Source organism: Gallinula chloropus (assembly GCF_964237585.1).
Source record: "Gallinula chloropus genome assembly, chromosome: 2".
Taxonomy (NCBI): Eukaryota; Metazoa; Chordata; class Aves; order Gruiformes; family Rallidae; genus Gallinula; species Gallinula chloropus.
Window position 1 is genome coordinate 126,975,154 of NC_140086.1, and position 23,412 is coordinate 126,998,565.

The 23,412-nt window shown below is 42.2% G+C and overlaps 1 protein-coding gene across 2 annotated transcripts in view; it reads right to left on the reverse strand.

Annotated features, from left to right (window-relative positions):
• Positions 1–23,412, reverse strand: part of CREB5 (cAMP responsive element binding protein 5) — a gene marked incomplete at its 5' end in the record, with an annotated part of 249,996 nt that overhangs the window by 58,695 nt on the left and 167,889 nt on the right. For both annotated transcript variants that reach the window (XM_084280315.1, XM_084280316.1), the window contains 2 exons: positions 6,771–6,881; positions 8,976–9,102. In XM_084280315.1, coding sequence (XP_084136441.1) covers positions 6,771–6,881; positions 8,976–9,102 — 238 coding nt within the window. The remainder of the gene's footprint in view (positions 1–6,770; positions 6,882–8,975; positions 9,103–23,412) is intronic.

The following is a 23,412-nucleotide window of genomic DNA, read 5'->3' on the forward strand; positions in this document are numbered from 1 at the left end:
TGAAAGCCACGATGCCAGGGAAGCTGATCTCACAAGGCTTCCATCATCTCAGATGACAGAAGTCTCAGAAGATCAGTTAATTTCTGTCATTCTGAGCCAAAATCTCATCAGAAAAGTTCAGGAAATTTCAGGGGCATTAAATCCAAACAAAAACCGTCACCTTCGTTTGAATGCTAAATTTGAACTGCACCCCCTGTAAGCTTGAGGAGTTCAGTCTCCCCGTTCTTTCACTAGTCCTGAAAAAACACTGGACTTCAACAGTTATGTTGATATTACCAATATTAATAATTAATATTAACTTGAAGAAAATGCATATACATAAACTATACTCAGACAGAAGTTGTGTTTTCTGGAGCTGGCAGCCAGAAATTCTTCTGTGCTTGTTCACCTCTTCCACTGACACACTGTGTGGCCTCTTGTGAGTCACTTCACTTTTCTCTCTCAGTCCAACAATCTAAAATTATTTATCTCACAGGAGTGCTATCATAATTAATAAACTGATTCATTAGCTACTGTATAGCTTTTTAAAAATGCTTTTTAAGCCTGTCCATAAAGAAGAGATTTATCACCATGAGAATTTTGCTTCCAGCTCTTGTGTCCTCGGTGGTTAAAATATGGAGCTGGTAAAGTGTGTAACTCCATCCCCTCCGCCCCCAAAGCCCATCGCTTGTCACAAGATGCACTCGTACATCCCAAGCAAATGCCAGGCTTAATGTGAGACGGTCTGAAGTGTAAGACAACTTCCATTATTCATGGCTCTTGCAGAAATCTTGGAAAGTGAAAGCTGTACATATTCCAAGCGAAAGACTGAAATATATCTATGCAAAGAAGAACTTCCCTGCAGAGCAACCTTGTTTTTATTTTTATAATTCCCCTTTTCCCTGGCTTTGCTACCAAAAGCACTTGCTTTTACTTGCATCAGCTCCCACTGACACACAAGTCTACACAAACAAAACCTTTTCTGGAAGGGACAGTTCAGCAGCAAACAAGTCGCCCTCACATACACAGATGCATCTGACTTAGGTTTCAAAACCTTCCAACACCCAAAAGCCAGCGGTTCGTGCCTTGGGCTAGATGATAGCTACAGCGAGCAAATATTAAGACTATTTCAATTATCACTATGGTTACAAAATCAGGGTGGACACTGGAGTGAGAAGGAGAGAGAGAAACAAATCTAGAAAGACAGTAAACTCTCTGAGGAAAAAGAGGGTGGTGGAGAAACAGAGGGAAAGAGAAAGGGTCAGGGCTGATGGGTGGGGGAGAAAGCGAGGTCACTTTAACACCCAGCTGAATAAAGGCAAACAAAATAATAAAAATCCAAGTTCTTCTAGGGAAACAGTGCTGATAAGATCACTGCAGGGTAAAGTGACACAAAGAAAGAAAAATGCAAGGAATTGTTACAACTTGTGTCTGCAACAATCCACGCAGTTTGTGTGCACTCGGGAGAAGGGAGATCAAATACTCAACACGTACACGCAGCAGCAGCTATGAGTAACCGAACTGCCTTGCTTCTCTAATGCACTTACTGAGCCACTGACAGCTTAAGAAGAATTAGTTCCTACCCAGTCTACTTCATAATCCAGCATTTAGGCATGACGGGTACAAGGTCCTGTTTCAGTAAACAAAACAAAATATGATTAGCTTCACCCATCACGATAATACCTTAATCCACAGCCAGGCATATTGTCTGTGGGCAAAGCTATTGCCCGGGGAGGACTTTTAAAACGTAGAGCAGGAGCACACTGAAAGGCTGGCTTGGGGAACTTTAAAACATAAAGTGCAAACGTAACAGGAGATACAATTTCAGAACACGGAGTTTTGTCAACAGTTGCAGAAGCACCGTGTTTTTAACTATTTAACAGTCCCTTCCTTGAAAACATTTCTCATTTACTGATACAGGAAATTTTGTCATAACTCTTTTTTTAAAATTGGAAGGCTTCACTTTGCACTTTTTTTTTTTTCTATTTCGCTGCTTTCACTGCTTTATTGTGGAGGACAAGATGAGCAATTGCTGTTGAAAGCTCTGCGGAGATGTGACATTTTTCTTTCTGCTCAGTAGCCCAAAGTCTGCACAGAGAGAAGCCGCCTGGCCCTGAAGCAAAGTGTGTTGCTCTACTAAAGCGACTCCTTTCCCGGCCATCTTGATAGGAAAGCATAGACTTCAGCTCATTTATTATATTTAACTAAGTATTTTCAGTCATGAAATGTTGAGTAGCTAAACCTAGAGCTTCAGTGGCGCTGATCCTGCCTGAAAGCAGTATGGAAACCTCTCAGCCCGGGGCCCAGGGCTGGTTCCCAGTGGGATGTCCTCCACAAGGCCACCAGCTGTCCCGGGATGCAGCTGCTGTTAGGGCAGTGCTCTTGTTTCTGCATCCAGTGGCTGCCGCAGTGGCTGAGCCAAGTACTGACCTGGGGCTGGGGGTAAGGCCTTACTCCAGCTGTTCATCTCTTTGCACCAGTTGCACCATCACAACTCACAGGGACAGAAATGCGTCTTGTTTGCAAAACAAGAAGCAGCAGAAGACTACATTCAAAGGCAGACTCCAAGCTGCTGGCCACCTTTGGGGCTGAGCCTTTCCTGCTTGGCTGGCGTGTTTCTGGGGAAAACGAGCAATGCCTATCTGACAGCCATACAAAACACACCCAGTCCTGCCTTTCTGCTGGGATGGAGAGCTGAGAGATGCTTGGACTGGGATTTTCACAGCCACCAGTAGGATCTAGACCCTTAACTCTCATTAAGTCAAACAAAAATTAGTGCTTATGACAACTGGCTAACCACAATTTCTTTCACCTGTCCTCCTCCTCTGCCAAAGCTGTGTAGCTTTCATGGGTAAATGATGAGACTCAGTTAATACAGATATTTTACCATTATAATTAGGAATGTGCTCATTACTGGTTTATCACTTTTCAGGTTATGTTTTCACTCTTACATCTGAAATTAACTTTCTTGTTATTACTGTTCAACCTAGTAATATGTACAAGGCACAACCCACAACCCAACAGACTTCTGATATGCAAATAATTTCCTTTCGATTTTAAAGAACCATACAGATTCCTTGACAGACACAGCCAAGCCACATATATTACATTTAATTTAAATTTTATAAAACTATGTATCCAGCAAGAGGCAGAGAGGGTAAAAGAAAAAATTAACAGGTTCAATTGAAAACTGTATTTTTAAGTTCAATTATTTTTATCGCCAGCCTGCTTTTTATATCTCCTTTCAGAGCTCATAAATCTCTACATGTAAAGATCAATGCCTTGCAAAATTCAGATAGAGAGGCATCAGCTCCACCAAAAAGACCTGCTGTCACACAGACTTCCAGCGGTTCAGTGCACACTATTTGTCTTTCACTCCAGTAATCCACATGGTATTGCACTTCCGAGTTATAAAACCTTGAATACTCTGAAACTGCAAAGCAAAGTGTATGTAAGCAATATATTAAGGCAAAGGCACCACCAACAATTCTACGTTCATAATATTCTCAGCCTAGTGAACCACATGTTAATATGCCACACGTGCTATTCTGCATATTTTTGCCGTGTACACTTTGAGCTATGTGTTTCCTTCTCTTTCCAATGAAATATATTTTAATACAAAATCAATGTGTGTTTTTGGTGGGCAGCATAAAGGTTTTACCCACTCAGCTCTGAATCTAAGAAGAAAGCAGTATTGATTTAGATGTTCACTCGTTCATTTACTAGGACAGTTTTAAAGCATTAGGTGATAACCTAATTGAGAGGCACACTGTGAGGGAAACTGAGATTGTTGTGATAAATTAAATCAGTTCTGGGATGTCATTTACAATACTTCAATATTTTGAAGAAACAGTCTCCTTAAAAAATTGAACCAGGAAACGAGCATCTTGGGTGGCAGAGTGTGGCTTTCTGTAATTGCCAGGTAGTACAAGATAATTAAAATACATATTGATAAATAATTTGCTTACTATAGAAACAAAACATTAATGCAATGCATATATTGTATATCAGGTAATGTACATATTTCTCAGAGTGGTTTCCACATGCCACTGCAAACTGATCACAACCAATCAAGAGCGTGAATCTATTGCCATCTATATGCTTCCTCTAAAAAAAACAGCCTGGCATCACACAGCATCCACAGTGATAATATTTATTCATATTTATTTTAACCAAAGTAAACCAAACTACACAAATCACCAAATAGTTCTATGGCTGCTGTACACCAAATCACGCTTGCATTGCCCAGGTAGATATTTTCACGAGGCCAGAAGGATTTGGTCTCACATCATCTAGAGGAGCTTGTCCTGCATTCTCTCATGTAGTTACAAAAAAAATGCTGATCCATCTGCCATAGATTTGGGCAGCTGATGAATCAGAGTCAAAGTCCCCCAAACTTCTCCAGTTACTGCAGTCATCAGCTGCAAGCAGCTTAGATGACTCTGCCTAGTTTTCAACACACATATTCGTTGCTGAGTGAGGCCAGCCAAAGAGAACATCAGCAGCGCTGGATGCACCAGCAGTAATAGCATTAGCAGAATCAAGGGAAATCTGAAATTCCTTCCTAATACAGGATGCAATCCAGTAAGGTACTAAGCACCCTCGGTTTTGACTTAAAAAAAAAAAAGTCACTAGAGTATGCAAAGTCTCATGCTTTCAGCAAAAATCAAAGTGCAATAATTAATAAGAATAATTAACAGATGATTCAGATTTGCAATTCATGAACTTACATGTAAGAAATAATTTTGCTCTGAATATTTCCTACACTTTTCCCACTTGGTGTTAATAGGTTCATGTTCCTCAAAGTGGTGGTGAAACAAAGAGGCTTTTTACGTTACATGTGCGCTCAAACAGAAATGAAGTCTAAAACTAGGATGCAGAATATCTTTTTAAAACCCCGCATTTGAAAAGAAGAAAGGTCCCGGAGCTCTGAATTTTACTCCTTTTACTCTCAAGAGTTAACATGTGTCAATTTTTCTCCACCTCTGGAAGAGCAGCAGAAAGCCCCTGAGAAGCAAAGGCACTCCTGGTTCCCTGTATGGTGTTTTGGAACCGATAGCAATTTCTGCCTGAAGGAACCGTACATTCATACGTTTTGTTTAGGGACAAAAACCTGCTTAACCAGATTAAAAAGTAATTTGTATTAACGTGCAGTTTCAGCTATTAAAGCACAGAATTCTCACCACATGCACCAATAATTTAATCTTTTTTCTTAAGTAGCCACCTATTTCCAGTTAAAAAAATAAATAAATAAAAAAAGGCAGTGGGTGTGGGGAGAGAGTAAACTACAGACCCTTTAGTCCCCAAAACAGATGCCAGTTTTAGATTTATTCAACCAAGGAGTATTTAGCTTGGCTCAGCTATGCTTGCATTGAAAAAACACTTGCCTAGTCCAAAAAGTTTTTAACAAGCTTTGCTACAGATGCTGTTGCCATTTGGCATGTCAGTGTCACTGTGTGGTACAGCAGAGAGAGAACTCTTGACCACAGGTTTTCCTTGGCTGGGGGAGCCAGGATTTTTGGCTATCGCTCTTCTTCTGGCCAACTGGCTGCATGTTTACCGAGTGTGGTTTTAGACGGGGTGTTAACAGAGGTTGGGTTAACAGCCTAAGCCAGACCAACAGTGAGGAGAAGGCATGACCTGTCCAATCTAAGAAAACAGAGGGCAAATAAGCCCGTATACGTTGTTGCTCTTAAGCCAGAGTCTCTTCCATGCACCGTATTTATAGACAAGAAGGTATTTTTCTTTGCCTCAGGATAGATGACAACAACTTTAAAGGCCGTACCAGTCATGCAAAGCAGAAATATACACAAACATGTGGTTGCTGAATCTTTGTCGGCTTGATTTCATTCTCTCACTTACGACAATTTTACCTTGGCAAAACGCCACTGAAAGAAGTTCAGTGAAGTTACTCCTGTTTTCCACTATGATGAGAGAGGATAAAAGCCTTACACAGTTAAACTGCAAACTTCTGTCCTCATATTTCCACTAGCCAGCAAATGGCAGTTCTGAAACTGAAAAAGGCTAAGTGTTTCCACACTAATGAACTCAGTTCCAGGGATATTAGTGCCGAGTACCTCTATGAGAGTGCATATAAAGCGGGGAAAAACTTACAAATGCCCACTTGTAGTTTAGTTTACCTACATTAATCCTATACCATTACATATGCCTGAGCAGCCTTGACCTTGTGAGGCATACAACCGCTTTAAAAAACACTATGACATTTGACTCCTAGATATCAACTATTTTTGTCCAAATTCTGACTCCTCTTTTTGACGGCAACTCCTTTGTTGCACTCACGCAAAAGAAAACATCCCAGTTTTATATACATTGTTCAGTCTGGTTTTCTAACACTGACACTACTCTGACACACCATGCACCTGGCCGGAAAAAACAAAGACTATGTACACTCCCTCCACATCAGACACTTTTTAATTCACGCTTTATTAACTGACATTTTCCTTTAAGTCATGGAGCTCTGACACCCTCAAGGAACCAGCCAGATCATTTGCTTAAATTATACTAATCTGCACTTAAAATCCTACTGAACACAGTAGGGACCAGATAACCCACCCTTAACATCAGTTCCCTCTGAGTTCAGATAGGACTAGGAACATCTTGAAAGTTCATAGACCCAAAGGCAGTTTACTGTAGTGTATTAAAAAAGAGTATAACGTATGACTAAGAATGAAGTAAGCAGTGTCTGGCTACATCCCCCACTGTCTGGGTAACCAGTATACAAGAACAATATAAGAAAAGAAAATAATTTTTTTGATGTTTAATCTTTTTACCATTTTGGCTTCTGAATGCATTGGGGGGACTTGAGGTGAAGCACACGGATTATTGAGGTTCGGTCCCTGCATCCCCATGATGTTGGAGTTCATTGACATTTGTCGCTCCATCTTTTAAAAGGAAAAGAAAGGAGAAAGAGGAGAAAAAAAAAAGGTTTGAAAACGTCTGGAGACATTTGCAAGAATTTATGCTTGGTTTCTATTTAAATGGACTGAGCTTTATTTCTTCAAGTCATGGCTGGAAAAATAACAATCTGTGTTGTGAATTGCATGTGTGTATGAGCGCAGGCGTGTGTTTCATCAGAATCAGCCCTGCAAACTCACAGCCAATTATAAAGAAAAGGGTTCTTTACTAAACAAACTTAGCAGCCACCCAGATTTGCACTTTTTTTGTAATGATTTTCTCCCTTTCAGTATAACAACACTCGGAGTTAAGTGGTTTTAAAAGCATCACTGTATAAAGTTGTGGCTTCCCCTGTCAGTGCAGCCCAACTTAGCTTGTTAAAAACATAAATAAAAATCTACAATCTTGAGTATACGGAAAATGAGTTGGCTCTTTTTTTCTTCACCCATCCTGCTCAGCTGAGAAGAGTTTTCCACATGTCTTGTGAGAGAAGATTTTATGTACTGCTGAGATAGCGAAAAACAAAGCAGAAGGGCTACTCAAAGCCCTTTCTGTGAACTAATCTCCCTAGGCTGGGATGGAGGGCTATTATTTTCAAACAAAACCTTACGGCACTAAGGCCTGGATAAAATAATTTCCTGTAGTGTCATTCCAGAAAAGAGGCAAGCCCTGTTACACTGCTAGCCATTGGTAGGGGTGATAAGTAGGGTTACAGTGCTGCTTTCAACCGGAGCTGAGCACCCTGCCTTGCTTTGGGCCAGTCCTCTGAATCTTTGGCTCATACAAGAGCCTCCTGAGCAAGGGAACTGCTGTTGACTCCCACCCACCATGATCCTAGCAAGAATGGGTTCTGGACCTGAGGGAGAGGGCAGTAGCCCCACTGGTGGGGAGAATCTGCTTCTGCCAGGGCCCCCCATTGTCTTCACAGGGCAGGAACAGCTCCCATTGCCATCTTCTCTGCAGCCCTTCCAGGAGGGCTGTGGGGCAGGAGCTGCAGCCGGGGAAGACAGTGCTGATAAGGTCTGTCTTGCTTCCATGTTCACATCTCTGTGCTCACATCAGCCAGCACACCTGCTAGTCTGCAAGCAGAGCTGTGCAAAAGGCTCCCCAGCAGCACCGCGATGCCCTGCGCTTACACTCATCAGGATGTTTGCTCTGCTTCAGGTTCCATAGGAATCATGCCAGAAAAAACTGCCCACAATCTTATTTTGTTTTTTGAACTTCCTGGTCGATATTATTGGCAAGTTACTAATTAATAACTTATTAATGAATGCTCAAATAGCAGCCAGACCTGAATTTCTGTAGTCCTGTGGAATGTCCCCCTTGCTCCAGCAAAGCCAGAACAATCAGTGCTTTCCTCCCTCCCACGATCGATCACTCTCAGGTTGTCTTCCCAACTAAGCGTCATGGAATCACACAGAAACTTCGCCTTTAATAATTTCCTCTTCCCCATGCCATCCTTACTCATTTCCACCCCTAATCTGCCAAAATGTCTCATACTGAAAGGGTTGTTAAAATCATTTATTAATTTGAAGGTACAATTGCAAAGCATCCCTTTGTCTCGCAGAAGATGGGAAATATTCCCATCTCTGCAGGAATGAGCAGCTATCATGACCAAATTCTAATTAAGTGCAAGTTACCAGGCTGGAAAAGTAAGCCACATTTCTTTCTGGTTAACTGGTTATCTCCCACAAACGAGAGGATTACTTAGAATTCATTGGCCTAACTTATGTACATGGCTGTTCTGGTCTTGTCTGGCTTCAGAAAAGTCTTTGTTCCAGCACAGACATACTGATCTCACCTACATGACCAAGTGTGAGAACCAGAAATTGTAGTCTCATATAAACCATTTCAAATCACTCTCACACTAATTAACAGGCCATTAACTGCACCAGAAATACACTTGTGTAAGATGAAGCAGTGAAAAACCTCCAGCTTCTTTAACTCAGTGCGCATTGATTTTTTAGAAAACCCAGCAGACTTTCAATTGCACAGGCTGAATCAAGCGAAAACCCAACCTTCCACCCCACCCCACCCCACCCCCCCCCCCCCCAAAATAAAACCCAAACCAAAAAACTTACAGGCATGAGTACAGCAGAAGATCCGGGCATGGTAGGGTTGGGCAGGGTGCCAGGCATAGAGGCAGGCATAGGCTGTCTTTGTCGGTTGTGTAGGTGCAGTAGTGAAGACAGAGAACCTGGGACAGGCCTAGGAGAAAAGGAAAGAAAGCTGTCATGGGCTTCAGAGACCAAAACAAGCCGTACCCTGCCAGCCATTGATTGCTAGGCACAGGCAACTCTAGACACGTAGGCGCAGGTAAGGCGATCCAGCGTTTGTCCTCTCCTGCAGAATTCAGTAGAACAGAAAGTTTTCAAGAAACAGATGAATCACCTTCCCTCTACTATTTATCAGTTAAAGCACCAGTACAGTTCATCTGATAGGACAACAGCTAGTCTCAGTTGATGCACCTCTGCATATTATGGTGGTGGCCAGCCAAAGGTATTCAACAGTCAAAGCTGGAAAATTTCCTCAGTGCACTGGTGCAAATTCAGCCCTCAGGAAACAAAAGTACCTGGATGATAGTTTTTCAGTCTGTGACAGAAAAATAAACACTCTTAAACTTTCATCTTGCTCTTGGTTTTCCTGTCTTGTGAAGCTACCAACTGTCCAAAGCAAGGTTCCTGGTTTTACCCATTAGCAGGTCACCAGGGTACAGAAAAAGGAGGGGGGGGGGGAGGAAAAAGAAAGAAAATTAGCAAAATTACATTCAGATTAAGTAGCTTGTAAAGGCAGAAAGTATGGACCATAAAAACGTGGAGTGAGTTATTTTGGCAAAAGGAGTTCAAAAGATTTAGAAGGATTTTTCTAAGTACAGCACAGGGAAAAGAGAGCGTGTGGGAAAGCAGGCCCACTCACAAAGAAGAAGAATCATAAAATCAGTGGATTAAACAAAGCTGGGACTACTCTTTGAAAATAGCTTTTAAGAATGTGGTCTTGGGAGTTAGTTAAATTAATCAGGTTTTTTTTTTTTTTTTTTTTAAGTTTCAGAGTAGGTCTGAGTTGCTCCAAGTTTCGGGTAAACATAACTTGTTACAGCTCAGAAAGTGTGAAAACAAGAAAGCTTTCACATACAGTGCCTCGTGCAGTGACCGTGTTAAACTCTCACAGAGCACTATAGTTTGTGGTGTAAACTGTGTATTGGACAGAAGAGATACCAGTTTGAGAAGGACTGGAGAGGAGGGGGCATAGTCCAGGAGCTTGAAGAGCCTCTGCAAGGGGAAGCATGGAAAGAGTCTAAAGACATTTGGAGCGTCTAAACCTTTCAGCCTTGGCAGAAGCATTCTTTGCTTCAGTGACAAATCCACAGCCAGCCATGAAAGCCTCAAAATCAGGCTGGGCTGGTCAGGGAAGCAGAGTCATAACCTCAGAGCAGCAGGGGAGGAGACAGTTGTTTCTCCAACTTGGTCTGAACTGTGTCACACCAAAAGATGGGGCTAACTTCAGCAGTCAGCAGCAGTCACTTCCAAAGAAAGTGACAACTTTTGTTGTTTTTTTTTGTTTGTTTTTTTTTGTTTGTTTTTTTTTTTGTCACAAGCAAAGAGGTGACAGGCTGGGAGCAATGGGATTCACAGACCTCCCACATGGAGGGGCACCACATCCAGGCTCCCGAAGCGAAGCTCTCGGTCTCATGGCAACACCATCTTCTTCTGTCCAGAGCTCAGACTGCCTTGTCCCTTCTTCCCTAAAACTCACCAGTGTGAGTCCTTCAACCCTCCCCTCCTTAAGCCCAGCCCCCCCAAAAAATGCATTTCAGTCCCAACAAATGCCACCTCCAAGGCCTTGCCCTGTCCACTCCCTTGTACCCAGACACCCCTGCTCTTCCCTTCTGTCTGCCCTCAGCTGCCCTCTCTTCAGCAGCTGCACGACTGAACCCATCCTTTTGTCTTGATTCTCCATGGAGAGAAAAAGCCTGTGTTTTGAAAGATGTCTTAAAAATCCTCCCAGACACATACAGTACTTATTCAGGAAGGGGAAAAAAAAAAAAGCAAACCAACAACAAATGCAGCTCAGATACAGACAAGAAGCTCTTCCTATGCTAATGCAGGAATATGATCTACTTTATATCTTCATACTCCCCCAAGCAAAGAAGAAAATGTTTCCAAAATATGGTGTAACCCCCTGAGAGGCTGCAAGAAGTGCTGTGAGGGAGCATGAAACAGTTTCTGGGATAGGGGACCAGAGTCAGATCAGCACAAGGCTAAGCCTGGGGAGCTGTGCAGGTGGTGTAAGTGGAATGGATGTAGTGCAAGAAAAATGAACTCAGAAAATCTACTTGAAGTACACAGCCCCTGACCCATCCTACTCTCCACTTAAAACACAGCTGCTGCATGTACCAGCACTTGTTCACACAAGAGGACTGACAAATCATGAGGGCGAGGTCAAAATGGAACGAAAAGAGATTCAGCGATCCTTTGAACAAAAATGTGAGGAGCTACCAGGCTGAATATGAGGAGGAGAATGATCTCAGTTTGGTTTCCAAAGGCTGTGGTGACCCCCACAGACAGAATCCACTTCCCACCAGCCCAGCCTCACCACAATGACAGCCCTGCAGAGCAGCAGACAACAGGCTCAAACAGGTCTTCTCTATCTCATACTAAAAGTCCAGGCAACAACACCAGACAGAAGGGTTGAGACCCCAACACTGCGGGGGACAAGGAGCAGAACAGAGGGTGCTGGAGCCTCTGTCAGGAATGCACCCTGTGTTTCCTTCCAGGAGAGCAAGCAGGGAAGAATGGGCAGGAAAGGAGAAGGCGCTGGTGCACACTCACACCTGTTCTGGGATGACAACGAGGTGTGTATCCACCTGTCTGATGGAGCTCTGGAGCCCCTCGGGTCCACCAGCTTAGATGCAGCCTACAGGAACTGCACTGGGTATCAGGAGCAACAGATTCAATAAAAGGATCACTTGAGTTTTCAGTGGGACCAAAGTAAAACAAGTACCATGACAACAGCCCCACTCCCCTTATTCATTCTGAGACTGTCCCACATACAGACCCTTTGTCCAATTCACCAGTTTCATAATAAGCTTAGGTGTTAGGCTGTTTGACAGAAACTTATTTTGGCCTGACCTAGGCAATTTCTGCAAGTGATTCTCAAGGGATTGCATGGTTTGAGTTTTGCTTATATGTTCCAGAGCCAAAAAAATTTCCAAAATTGCTTTAATGAGTTTGGGAATATGGGACTTGGGCAAAAGGGAATTACTGGTATTTATTAAAATGGCAAAGAAGCTTCCTCGTTGTCCCCAGTTTCACCTTTAATCCTGCTTCACTTTGGGGGTCTGCATAAGCTACACTCAGCTAGAGGAAAGAGAAGTCCTCAGCACTTCAGGTGTATTTTTGTTGTTACACTCTGGCTAGTCTGTTCCCAAGTGTGCTTTTGCAAGGAGGTGCAGAGCAGCCAGAGAAACCTTGTGCTTCAAGGCTGACCCTCTTTCGAGAAGTCTGCACCACTCCTGCCACCAATAAAAGTGCTACGTAATGCACACCAGATTCTGCTCCCCATCGGGGGAGCTGACATTGGCCAGTGCTGGGCGATGCTCATATTGCTTCCACATTGAACACAGGTCATTGATTAGGACCTGCTCGTGCGCGCTGACTCGTGCAGAGCTCCGGGAACGTGTATGGCACGGAACTATGCAGGCTGAGATGCTCGGTTTGCCTAAGACATTTCTTCTCTTTCCAAGGACAACACAGCCTTTTTTTTGTTGTTGCTTTCTATCCTGCAGCAAAGAAAGTCAGTGAGAGTTTATAATTGTTATTTTTAATGTTGGACACGTTGACTCTGCTACTCTCTTTGTAAATGCTGAGGAGGTGCTGCCTGCAGCCTGTCAATATTGCTGACCGAAGGATTTTAATTCCTTGGCACCTGTGTCACTGAGTAAATAGGGTTGTTGGGCAAACAGCCAACAAATAAAGGACAGATAAGAGAGAGAACTGGCAAGTGCTCAATCTCAACGAAAATCTGGCCATCTCTGGGGTTTTTCCCAAATTTAAGAATTTTCTTTGTATTCCAGCAGGAGCCTGCTGTTGGATACAATGGAGTCTCAGTCAGCATTTGCACACTATCTTTTTGGGTGTACACGGCCTGGATGGATAGCGTTACGGTGGCTTAGTAAAATACCACGTGTTAGCCAAGCTGCTGTAACTGACCATGTTGGCTCCCCTCCCTCTGCACCGTTGTGCTAACACCGTGAGTCATCCCTACTAACATTTAAACAGATGGGCGGTACCCCGCTAAGCCATGGTGACTCGATCATGTTCCATCACAAGACTCTACCCAACAATTAAAGATAACTCCAGCAATGTAATCAAATAGCTATGATATATACTTTGCTATGTGCCTTCTTGATTAATACCACATATTCTGTCTGCTATGATGCAACACCTATCTGACCCAGTTTTCTAGATCGTCCGACAACTAAACACTGCATTCATCTATGAAAAGACTGGGCTTTCCTTAACTTGTAGTCTTCAAGGTCAGTCTCTGCAGATGAAAATTTGCAGCTACAGCCTCATGAGATTAAGTTCTGACCTAGGCCATTCGGGGCTACGTGCAGAAGGACTGATGCTATTTAAAGTATCACTGCAGTATGTTTTCTATTACAGTAAAGTACTCTGGCTCCGTGGGTCTTACCATGACCTCTCTCCTGCTTCCTACTCTCCTGAATGTAGGATTCATGCAAAGTCAGCAAGAATACCTACACCACCACAACCCAGTTTGTCCTACTTTAGTTAGCTCCGCTGTGGAAAAAGTAAAGCTGTTACATATATGGAGTTGCACTGGAGCAAAAGAACTCATCTCTTGACTTTCTACAGCCTCAGGACCCGGCCAGCTCACACAGGAGCAGCCCAGAGGTGGCTGGTCGTGCTGCGGCAATTTGCTGCATTGGGTCAGCATTGCCCCAGGGATTTCTGCACCACACTCCTGTTACACAACACAGATTTGCCCAGACTTTCATCATTTTTATATACTTGTATGTGTGTGTGTATATGCATATGTACATACATATATTTATTACAACAATGCCTAGAAGCCTTGGTTTAAAAACTGCGGGCGAGGTCCTGCCCCTAAAAGCTTTTAGATGAAGGTTAAAATGAGGGAGAGCACATGGAAGCAATAAGGAGACACAGGTAGCAATGACGCCATTATGATCAATGCAATGAGGTGAGAACTCTTCCTACCAGCAGCCTGGACCTTTTCAAGGTACTTCAGTGGGTGCATATGGTTTGGTTGGCTTTCAGACTGAGGTACCTGAGTGGCCTACCAAGCTGTGAACAAGCACAGTTGGCTATGGTCTACCCTCTGAAAGTCTCATGGACAACCAGGTATTGTTGCAATTAATCTTTTCATTGCTAAAAAGTAAGTTCAGTAGAGCACATGGTTCTACAGATGAGCAGCAAACCACTTCCACAGCAGCTAGTGAGACCAGAGTATCCGGCCCAAGTGCCGTACTTGGTCTTCAATATTTGAAAAAATTAGTCAGAGGCAAAGACATAGGAGGGGTGTTTTAACCTGAGTAAAGTGTGTCTGGAGGGGTTGCCTCACTTACTGCTGCTCTGCTGTTGTTTGATCTACAGTGCCATTATTTAAGCCTATAAATCCGACCATAGCTTTTCTTGTTTGTGGCCCATTATTTGAGGTGTTCCCTCCCCCACACAAGTAGGGCAGTTCTGTCTAGTTTCAATTTATTCATTTATCATTCAAAGGAGGAAAGAAAAAATAAACACAAAGGAAAGCAACAACAAAGCATCAGACAAGTACTTGGAATACTTCACATAGTTGCAGGGACCTCACCTGACCTGCCGTACCCCACGGTTAATGATGTTTTAATCACAGCATCACCAGAGAGTCAAGCTTTCCAAGAAGTGGGAGGTTTGTGTCACCAGGTTTTTCAGGGAGCCAAACCATATTAAGGGGAAAAGAAAACTGGCACCTAAAATAAATGGCTCCCTGCCAACCTAGTAAAGATCCTTGTTTGTATTTCTCAGACAATTCAGACATCTGCATGATGTGGGTAGATTATTATTATCAGTAGCAGACATTTATACTGTGGTGGTGCCCAAAGGTCCCAGTCGGGACCGGGACCCCATTGAGCCTGGCACTGTACAAACACAGATAAGAGACAATTCTTACACAGTGTGTTTACAATCTAGAGACACAAAACAGATGAAAAGTAGAAGAGGGAGATAGAACACACAAGCAAATAAATATACTAAAGAACTGGAGACAGTTTAGGGGCACTCCTCCAGTTGCTTTTTCGTTCCTTATATGTTTTTTTATTTAACTCACATGCTCAAAAATTAGAGGACCGAGGAAGTTTGGAAGAGGAAGGGAGTAACTAAGATTGAGACACAGGAAGGGCAATACTCTAGAGAGAGAAAACTGTGGCTCATAACTTGGAGGATTTGGGAAGCATCCAGACAAAGCTATGCTTTCTGTGGAGAATTTTAAACAGAGCATGCATATATTTTCACATATATGTGTTACATTAAGGTATTTTCCCAGTGTTGGACAAGACAGTATTTCAGCCTGGGAAAGAGAAACTAGCTGATGGTAAAGACACTGGCAAAGTGAAAGTGATGCTTGACACTGTAATGAGAAACTGGAGGACTGTGATAAGATAAGGCTAAGCTGTGAAGAGTCTTAAAGACAAGTAGCTTGACTCAGAAGTGAAGGGAAAGCCCATCTAAGTGTTTAAGGAGAGCTGACACAATTAAGATAAAAAGCATACTTTGGTGCAGAGGTAGAAGGAATTAATCAACAAGCATCACGGAAGGAGCAAGATGCAGCATACTGATATGAAATGATACGGACAAAGTCAAAAGCAAGCAAAGAGATGTTACTTCTCAGTTCACATAGCCCTTGATGTCAGGTGAGAAGCTGTTCAGTGAGAACAAAGCAACACCATCAGAAATACATTCTAATGTCCAACTAAAGGGAAAGACTAAGAAAAAAGAAAAAATAAAGGTAATATAGGGAATTGATACATGTTCCATAAAATACAAGAAACCTGTGAGAAAATGCCTCCAAAATTTGTTAAGAATTCTTTGCTTTTCACCCGAGCTTGTAGGAGAAAAGCCCCACAAATCAGCAGCCCCACTGCTGTAATGTATTTAGTGGGCCAAACTCTGTTCAAAGATTAAGTCAATGATATATCTTGCCTTTAGAAACTCCAATTGTGCTAATGCCACCTATATTTCCTGAACACATGTTCAAGGAACCTCTGCAAATTCAGCATAAGTACAAGGACCAGCAGGTCCTTGGAAGCCTCACAGAACCCATTAACATTTGCCTTTTGGCTCTTACAGGTCTTAGAAACTGCTGGTTTCAATCTTCCCTTCCCTCTAAATATTTCACTGGGTCTTACTGCCTGACCCATTACAAGAAAAATAAGAAAAGCTAGAATGGTTTCTTAGACTATAACCTCCTCGGAGAAGTTTATGTTCTGCACAGTGTTATGCACACAGCTGGAACTCACAAATGATACGTGGAGGATAATGGCATAGTTAAAGTAAAACAAGGAAACACTGCAAAAGGCAGGTTCAAGGGATTATAAAGAACTAGCTCATATAAAAACACATTCTTGTAATAAAACGAAAAAGTGGGATAAAACCAAAAAACTGCAGCATAAACGTGATTTGATCATAAAAGCAAGCAACGATGTCAAACTGATTCCACTGTTGTCACGGTCTCCCAGCTCAGACAGGACCAAGCCTAATTCTTCAGGAAAACAAATGGGTTTGTATTGGTTTTCACTGAAGAAAAAAGGTAGTGATAATACACAAACATACCAAATGGCAGCTGACTTAAAACCAGGAATAATAATAACAGCAATAAAGCTTGCACAAACACTTTCTAGCATGTCAGTTTTTTTTTAAGGGTGGGGATTAAGACTCCAGCCTGGCAAGCAAATTCAAGAAAACTTGAAAATTTAAGACTCTTTGCGGAAAATGTCAACAGGTTAAACAGATGGAAAGAAACCTAACCCCAGCATGCAGACAAAAGTGACCACCAAACAACATGTAACTCTTCCACCAGGTTTGTCCTACCTAAAGGTCCTGGAGCCTTCATGTGGGCAAGTGATCCCATTTGCAAACACATTACAGCACTGCAAATGGCTTTTATTTGACCTTCATAACTTTGCATCTGAAAAGAATAGTAGGTGCAAAAAGGATGGAGAAAAATTTGCTCCTTTTACTCTTAAAAGGCTGAGAGAGTATTTGGAGAGCTCTCCCTGAGTACTCAGTATCAACAGATCCCTAAACTGGAAATGGGGTAAAACAAATTTCTGAAAATTCTCCTTCTATTTAGTCTTATTATTTGGACCAGTGCAATTTAATAGAAATGCTAAGATAAAAGAGCTTTATAAACCCTGCTTTATAATAAAAAAGAAAAAAAAATCTTTTTGAAGTGATTTATTTTTCCTTTTTTTTTTGTTCTTTTTTTTTTTAACTTCCCAAACAAAGCAGAAGTTTGTCTCTGAAAATAAGACGGTGAATTACAGCAAAGTCATGAAAACAAAGAACCAACAGTTTCTCCAGTGCAGGCTTGTTACCATGAGCTAATAATTCCAGACTTTAAGCAAGCTGAGCCTCTTTTTTAATAACTGCATGCCTCTAGGCAAAGTATTTCTACTAAAAATTATTGAGGCATGGAACAAGGCAAGGTGTGTGAGCTAATGTTGGATTGTTCAGTTACTAAACCAACTCCTATAGCAGTGAGCCTGCTCTGAACTGACAGATTATTTCTCTGTATACACTTGTATAAACACACTGCTTAAGGTCGAAATCTGTGTAAGCTTTCTTTTCAATTAAAATGTCAAAGATGACAGCACATGTTTTTACTGTCCTCCACAGGATGATGGATGCCGCGGCAGCAGTTTCACGCCCCTGTGTTTCAGAGATGTTTGCCTGCCTGGGTGTCTAAGAAAGATGTACTTGCTGATCTTCTCATATGCCTGCAGGCAGGCAGGACTGCTGTGGAGACCTTACACTTTGGATGGCTTAACATATCTTGACCTTTTCTTCCTCAACCTCCCCCCATGTGCCCACTCATCCGATGTTGTAAAAGTCAGAGTGGGAAGGTATCCAAAGATGCTGGGAAAAGGGTCCTGAATTAAAACACCAAACTGATGCTTTGGGGACAGGCTAGTTACTGATCATGGCCAGTTCGCTTCAGGCACCAAACTTAGGTCCCCACAGAAACACAGTTGCTGTGGGTAGTCAACAGAAGGAACCTGAATCTTCACGTTTCTTTATCTCCATATCTGTGAAAGTGAAGAAAACTTTTTCCATCCGTTTCTCATTCATTGTACAACGCCAAAGACAGTTGCTCCAAATGCTGCTGGGTCTTGAGACCAAGTGGAGATACAACTCATAGACCCAGAGCATTGATTTGGTCACAATATTGCTAGAAAAAGACTGACTAATTAAAACAGTTTCAGTGAGAGAAAAAACACTCCAGCATTTGCCCCTGGCAGATTAAATCTGTCTAACGCTAAGAAGACACAACTGTGCTGTACACACTATGGAAAGCAGAGTTTGCCCACAGTCACTAGTGAGGAAAAAAAGTAGGTATATAAATGTGAGATGATTTATTTACTGAGATTTAAATTCTGTCCTCAACACCAAAAGTACTATAAAAGTAACACATTCCATAGAAATCTTTAAGAAGGGCATAATATAAGAAAATACAAACATGAATTCTTAAACAAAATAGCAAATGAGTAAAACAGAAAAACAGAAGCTTCAAAAAGCCTCAGATGACTTATGACATCAGCGGCAGATAAAAATCCGGCTCTAAATCCCATCCTTTAACAAGAATACCATAGAGATACTCTGTACTTTTTAACGCTCATTGCTTCCCTAGCACTTCTGCCATCAGCAAATACTCCTGCAGTGCCAAGCTCTCTCTGCAGCCCAGAGAAAAGTTAGTACTTGTGCATGGCCAACCATGGTCACAGCCCCAACTGCAACCAGACTCTCAAAGCTGCTGGTTGTTTCAGTGGGTGGCAGTGGGGGAGGAGAGAGAGGAGTATATACATAAGGGTGTAGTCTCAATTATCTGTTTAGCAAGTCACCTCCAGGTGTAAAAATATCTTAGAGCTGCCAAATAGCTATATATCTTCAGTGACCCTCTTCCAACCCCCAACCCACTTCACTGATTCATTTCAAACTTTCATAAAGATCAAAATGAATATATGCCATTTCCTGGGAGGAACCTTTGCACACGCTTCATCTCTTAAACATGCCAAAAATCCCAACTGACAGCTGTATTAGTGCAAATGATGAGAAGTACAGGGAAGAGGTGAATCTCAAGGCAGAAAGAACAGAGTTGTGGGGGACTGCTGCAGCTGTACTTCAACAGAGAGCAGCTCCGAGCCAGCGCTGTCTGCTCTCGTTATTTAAAGAGCTCACGTTGCCTTCTCTGCCTGCTTCTCAATGGGAATTACCACTGATCGAGAGCATCAGTCGAGCAAACAGGAAACCCAAACTCATCCACAGCATTTTTCACATAGCTAAGGGAAATTTCACTGGAGGGTGGAAATCATGTTAGCTGCCGTTTGCTAATAGAGTCCCCAAGAACAGGGTACATTACCAAACAGCCTGCCCCAGGAGTGCCCCAGGGCAAGGACAGAAGCGCTACAGGTAGCGGCTGCTGGAGATTTCACTGACACTCAGATGCCAACACAGGCCAGCATAGGTTTCCAGCAGCGTGCAAGGGGAAGAGGTGATGGCTAGCAAAAGCCATTGCTCATGTGCAGCCACAGGTACATGGGAAAATTTCTCCTCCTATGCACGCATGCACACCAAGAGGGACAGCAAAAAAGAGCAGGCGCTGAAAAAAAGGTTGTTTTATTCTTGCAACAAAGTATATATTGTTATAGTAATTTCCAGTCCGTATCTCTGCCCACTCCCTCCCTTTTAAGTACTGGTTCTAGCACGAACCTGCAGCTAATTTTGAGGTTGGAGTTCATTTGTTTTCACATCAATGCAATTAATTTCCACTGGAAAATGCATCTCAGGCATTCAATCAAAATAGGCCTAAAATAATTCTGAAAAGCTCATCTGTCTCCAATCTATATAATGTTTTAAAAATTGGATGCATGCCCTGCAATAACATTGCACTTCACAAAGCTTAAAGCTCTAAACTCGAGGGTATCAGTTACATTGAAACTGTAGCAAATTAAAACATCCAGTTTCTGGTTTGCATTGATTTATAAATATCGACAAAACTAGTATTGCAGTCGTTACCACTTTGGGTGCTCTGATTTGAATTTTCAACAGTTCAGGGTTATTTTCATTCCGATTGTGGCTACAGTAGCCTTTCAAGCCACAGACCAAATTCCACACAACATGTAAATCTTAAAATTTAGTTTTAAAAATATGCATATCCAGTCAATACTTATAATAAAAAGCAGCAAGTCTAAGTGGTCAGTAATGTCAGACACCAAGCTTATCTTTTTTAGGCTCCCCAGGTTAAAAGAAAAAGGATACTTAGTATTAAAAAAATATTTTAAATGTAAGTAAGTAGAAATGGGATAAACTATCAAGGGGCAACTATCTCTACCTGGGAATTTGCTGTCCTTCTTTGAATTTTTCTTTGGAATGAGAGAATCAGAAGCATATTCAGAACTTTTCTCCTAAAGAGCTTTGCACATTAGCCTACCTGGTGACCTTCAAAACGCACTTGTTTATGAGGAACATATTACTGAGGAAATACAAACTTGACAAATAAAGAGACCTCACGAGCTGCAACCCAGTTAACACAATAATTTGAGAAAACAATAAGAAAAGCATGGATGTATCAACAGCAATAGAGCCAATTCTCAATGGTGCACAGCGCGCAGCTTTGCCAAAGACAATGGATTCAAACCCACTGGGAATCTCACTCATACGCACACATGCACGCACACTCCATAAACACACAGTGCGCAGCATGCGTTACTTCTAGCTGTAAAACAAGCTTTGACAGTGATCTATGTCTCATGCTTCAAAAGAAAACAGAAATCCCCACCTTACACCTTGACATCTGGGGACTACTGGGGAGCAATTTCTCCTGACCCCTGGTGGTGATTGGCTTATGGAGTGAACCAGGAGGATCACCTTAACATTCACTGCATTCCTCCTGCGGGCCAAATTCTACCCTTGCTGCTCTTCTCCATGCTGTGGGTGAAGGCAGTGTGCTGATCCACAATCCAGCTTTCCACTATTCTTTGCATTCATCCCATTTGTCTTGTGCAGCGTATGCAGTGTGGTTGAGAAAGACGAGGAGAGGTTCATCCTACTGTGGTAGGTGTTCTTTAGGGCATGGTGTTCTTGCCTCTGAAGTTCACAGGACTGCTGCTGATGCAGTCATTTAGACCAGAATCAGGCTCATAAAAATGTATGACACCTATGAAGATATTTTCTTAAATTATACCCTGAAATGCTGACTTAAGGTGGGTTAGTCCTACTAAGAAAAGAAGTTTCTTTTACATCTTTACCTTCTAATTTCTACTGATATTTCTGGTTTAGCATTTCACAGCTGCTTGGTTTCTTTTATTTTTGCCTTGAGAGGCAGATTGTCTTAAAGAGGAAACATTTTACCAAACCAGAACTTTGTGTTGAAGATTAAGACAGGATCCACAGCACCAATTTAGAGTAGAAGGCTCAATGGTCAGTAGGCAGTCACACAAAAGATCAGCTTATCCTGTCAACTTCCAGGCATTTGCAGAATGAACCAACATACTGTTATTTTTTTTTTTAAAAAAAATCTGATCATTTATTTCATGTCTTTAACACAAACCATAAGTGTTCATACCTACTCCAGTAACAGTTTTGGTTTGCACTGTTTCTTTCTTCTCAATTCCCCTATGAGGACCAGCACTGAAACAGTGCTTTAGCTAGAGAGCTGCAGTGCCAGGAGAAGTGACACAGCGGCATTATGATCGGCAGAGTCAAAAACTGATTCAGGTGAATTTTGAAACTCTGAGGGTACTGGATAACTTCTAAGGTTTTGCACTTCACAGTTTTCAGTACTGCAATTTGGCAAGAAAGAATCATCTTTGCATAAAATAGTTTAAAAAGACCAGGCTGACTGGGCTAGAAGGACCTCTCTAGCTGCATCTGTGCGGTTGTAGCAATGCCACTTACCTAGGCATGGCCCAAGTCTCCCGTAGACATGCAGGTCTGAAAACAACCCTTCCAGGAACACGAGCGTCGTTCCACCTTGCACTGACTGCCCGATGCTGCGAAACCCAACTCCAGAGTACCACCCTTCAGTGAAGTGCCACTAAAGCCACTGCGACCGACTGCGGCACTGGCGTTAAGAAGTACCAGATTTAAACTGTGGGAACGGGTACCCTGGAGTTGTCAGTGGAAGGCGTCTGAGAATGTAATTTGTTTCTCCTGCTGGCCTGACAAAGTCAGAGCACGCTGACATTCAAGAAACATTAGTTGGTGGGGTTTTTTTTCTTTTCTTTTTCTTTTTTTTTATTTTTTTTTTTAACTGTTTGCTTGGAGCTGTTGGGAGGGTGGAAAAAAGGGACTGTCAGCTTAGGAAGGGGAAGAGGCAGAAGAGGGAGAATGGAGAGAAGATGTGCCCTTTTCTTGATGTCTCCTATAAAACAAGCAAAGTGCTTCTCACACATACACTTAGGAGATGCCGATACAGTGCTGGTAAATGTGTAAAAAATGTTAACTTTACCTAAACAGCAAAGTGGCAGCTCCACTCACTTTACACCAATATCAGATCTATTTGATTTGGCCCATGGGGAGCCAGACAGACATTTGACTGGTCTGTTTAAAATACCTCAACAGACACATAAATAGGCCCAGTCAAAGCCTGTTGCATCACCTGCATTTATTTTACACCATTAATGGTTAGCAATGGAAGAAAGATACAGATCTGTGCTCTATACACTTGCCATCTCCAGCAGTATGATCTCAGCTCAGAGAGCAGCAGGAATTTGCACAGCAGTGTGTATGGCCGATTTCCAGGGGTCGGAAGCCATGGCTTACTCACCCTGCTCCATGTTCTCTGTTGTCGTTCTGTTCCTTTTTTTTTAACAGGAAAGGCAAATATGATGAATGTAAAGAATAGTGGCAAAGTCAGGTTGCAGGTCAGCATAGTTTTGGGGTTTTTCCCCCCTGGTCCCTATTTTGCAAAGCACAGATTTAGCCCTGGTATTAGCCTACCAGATAACAAGTCCTTCAAATGGCTTGTACATAAAATATGATGAGAAACTGAGTGTTTAGGAATAATGATTCAGATGTGCACCTTTTAGACCAACACGGAAATCTGTCTTTATCTCTTTCACTATAGCAACAAACCATCTGAATCAACATCATTACACCTCATATAAATCTGGCTCAGTCCACGTAGGATATGTAACAAAGGTAATCTGTGGCTTAAGAGGGAAAATGCAGCAGCAGATACACAAGACACTTTGTATTTGGCAGACACATACAACCAGCT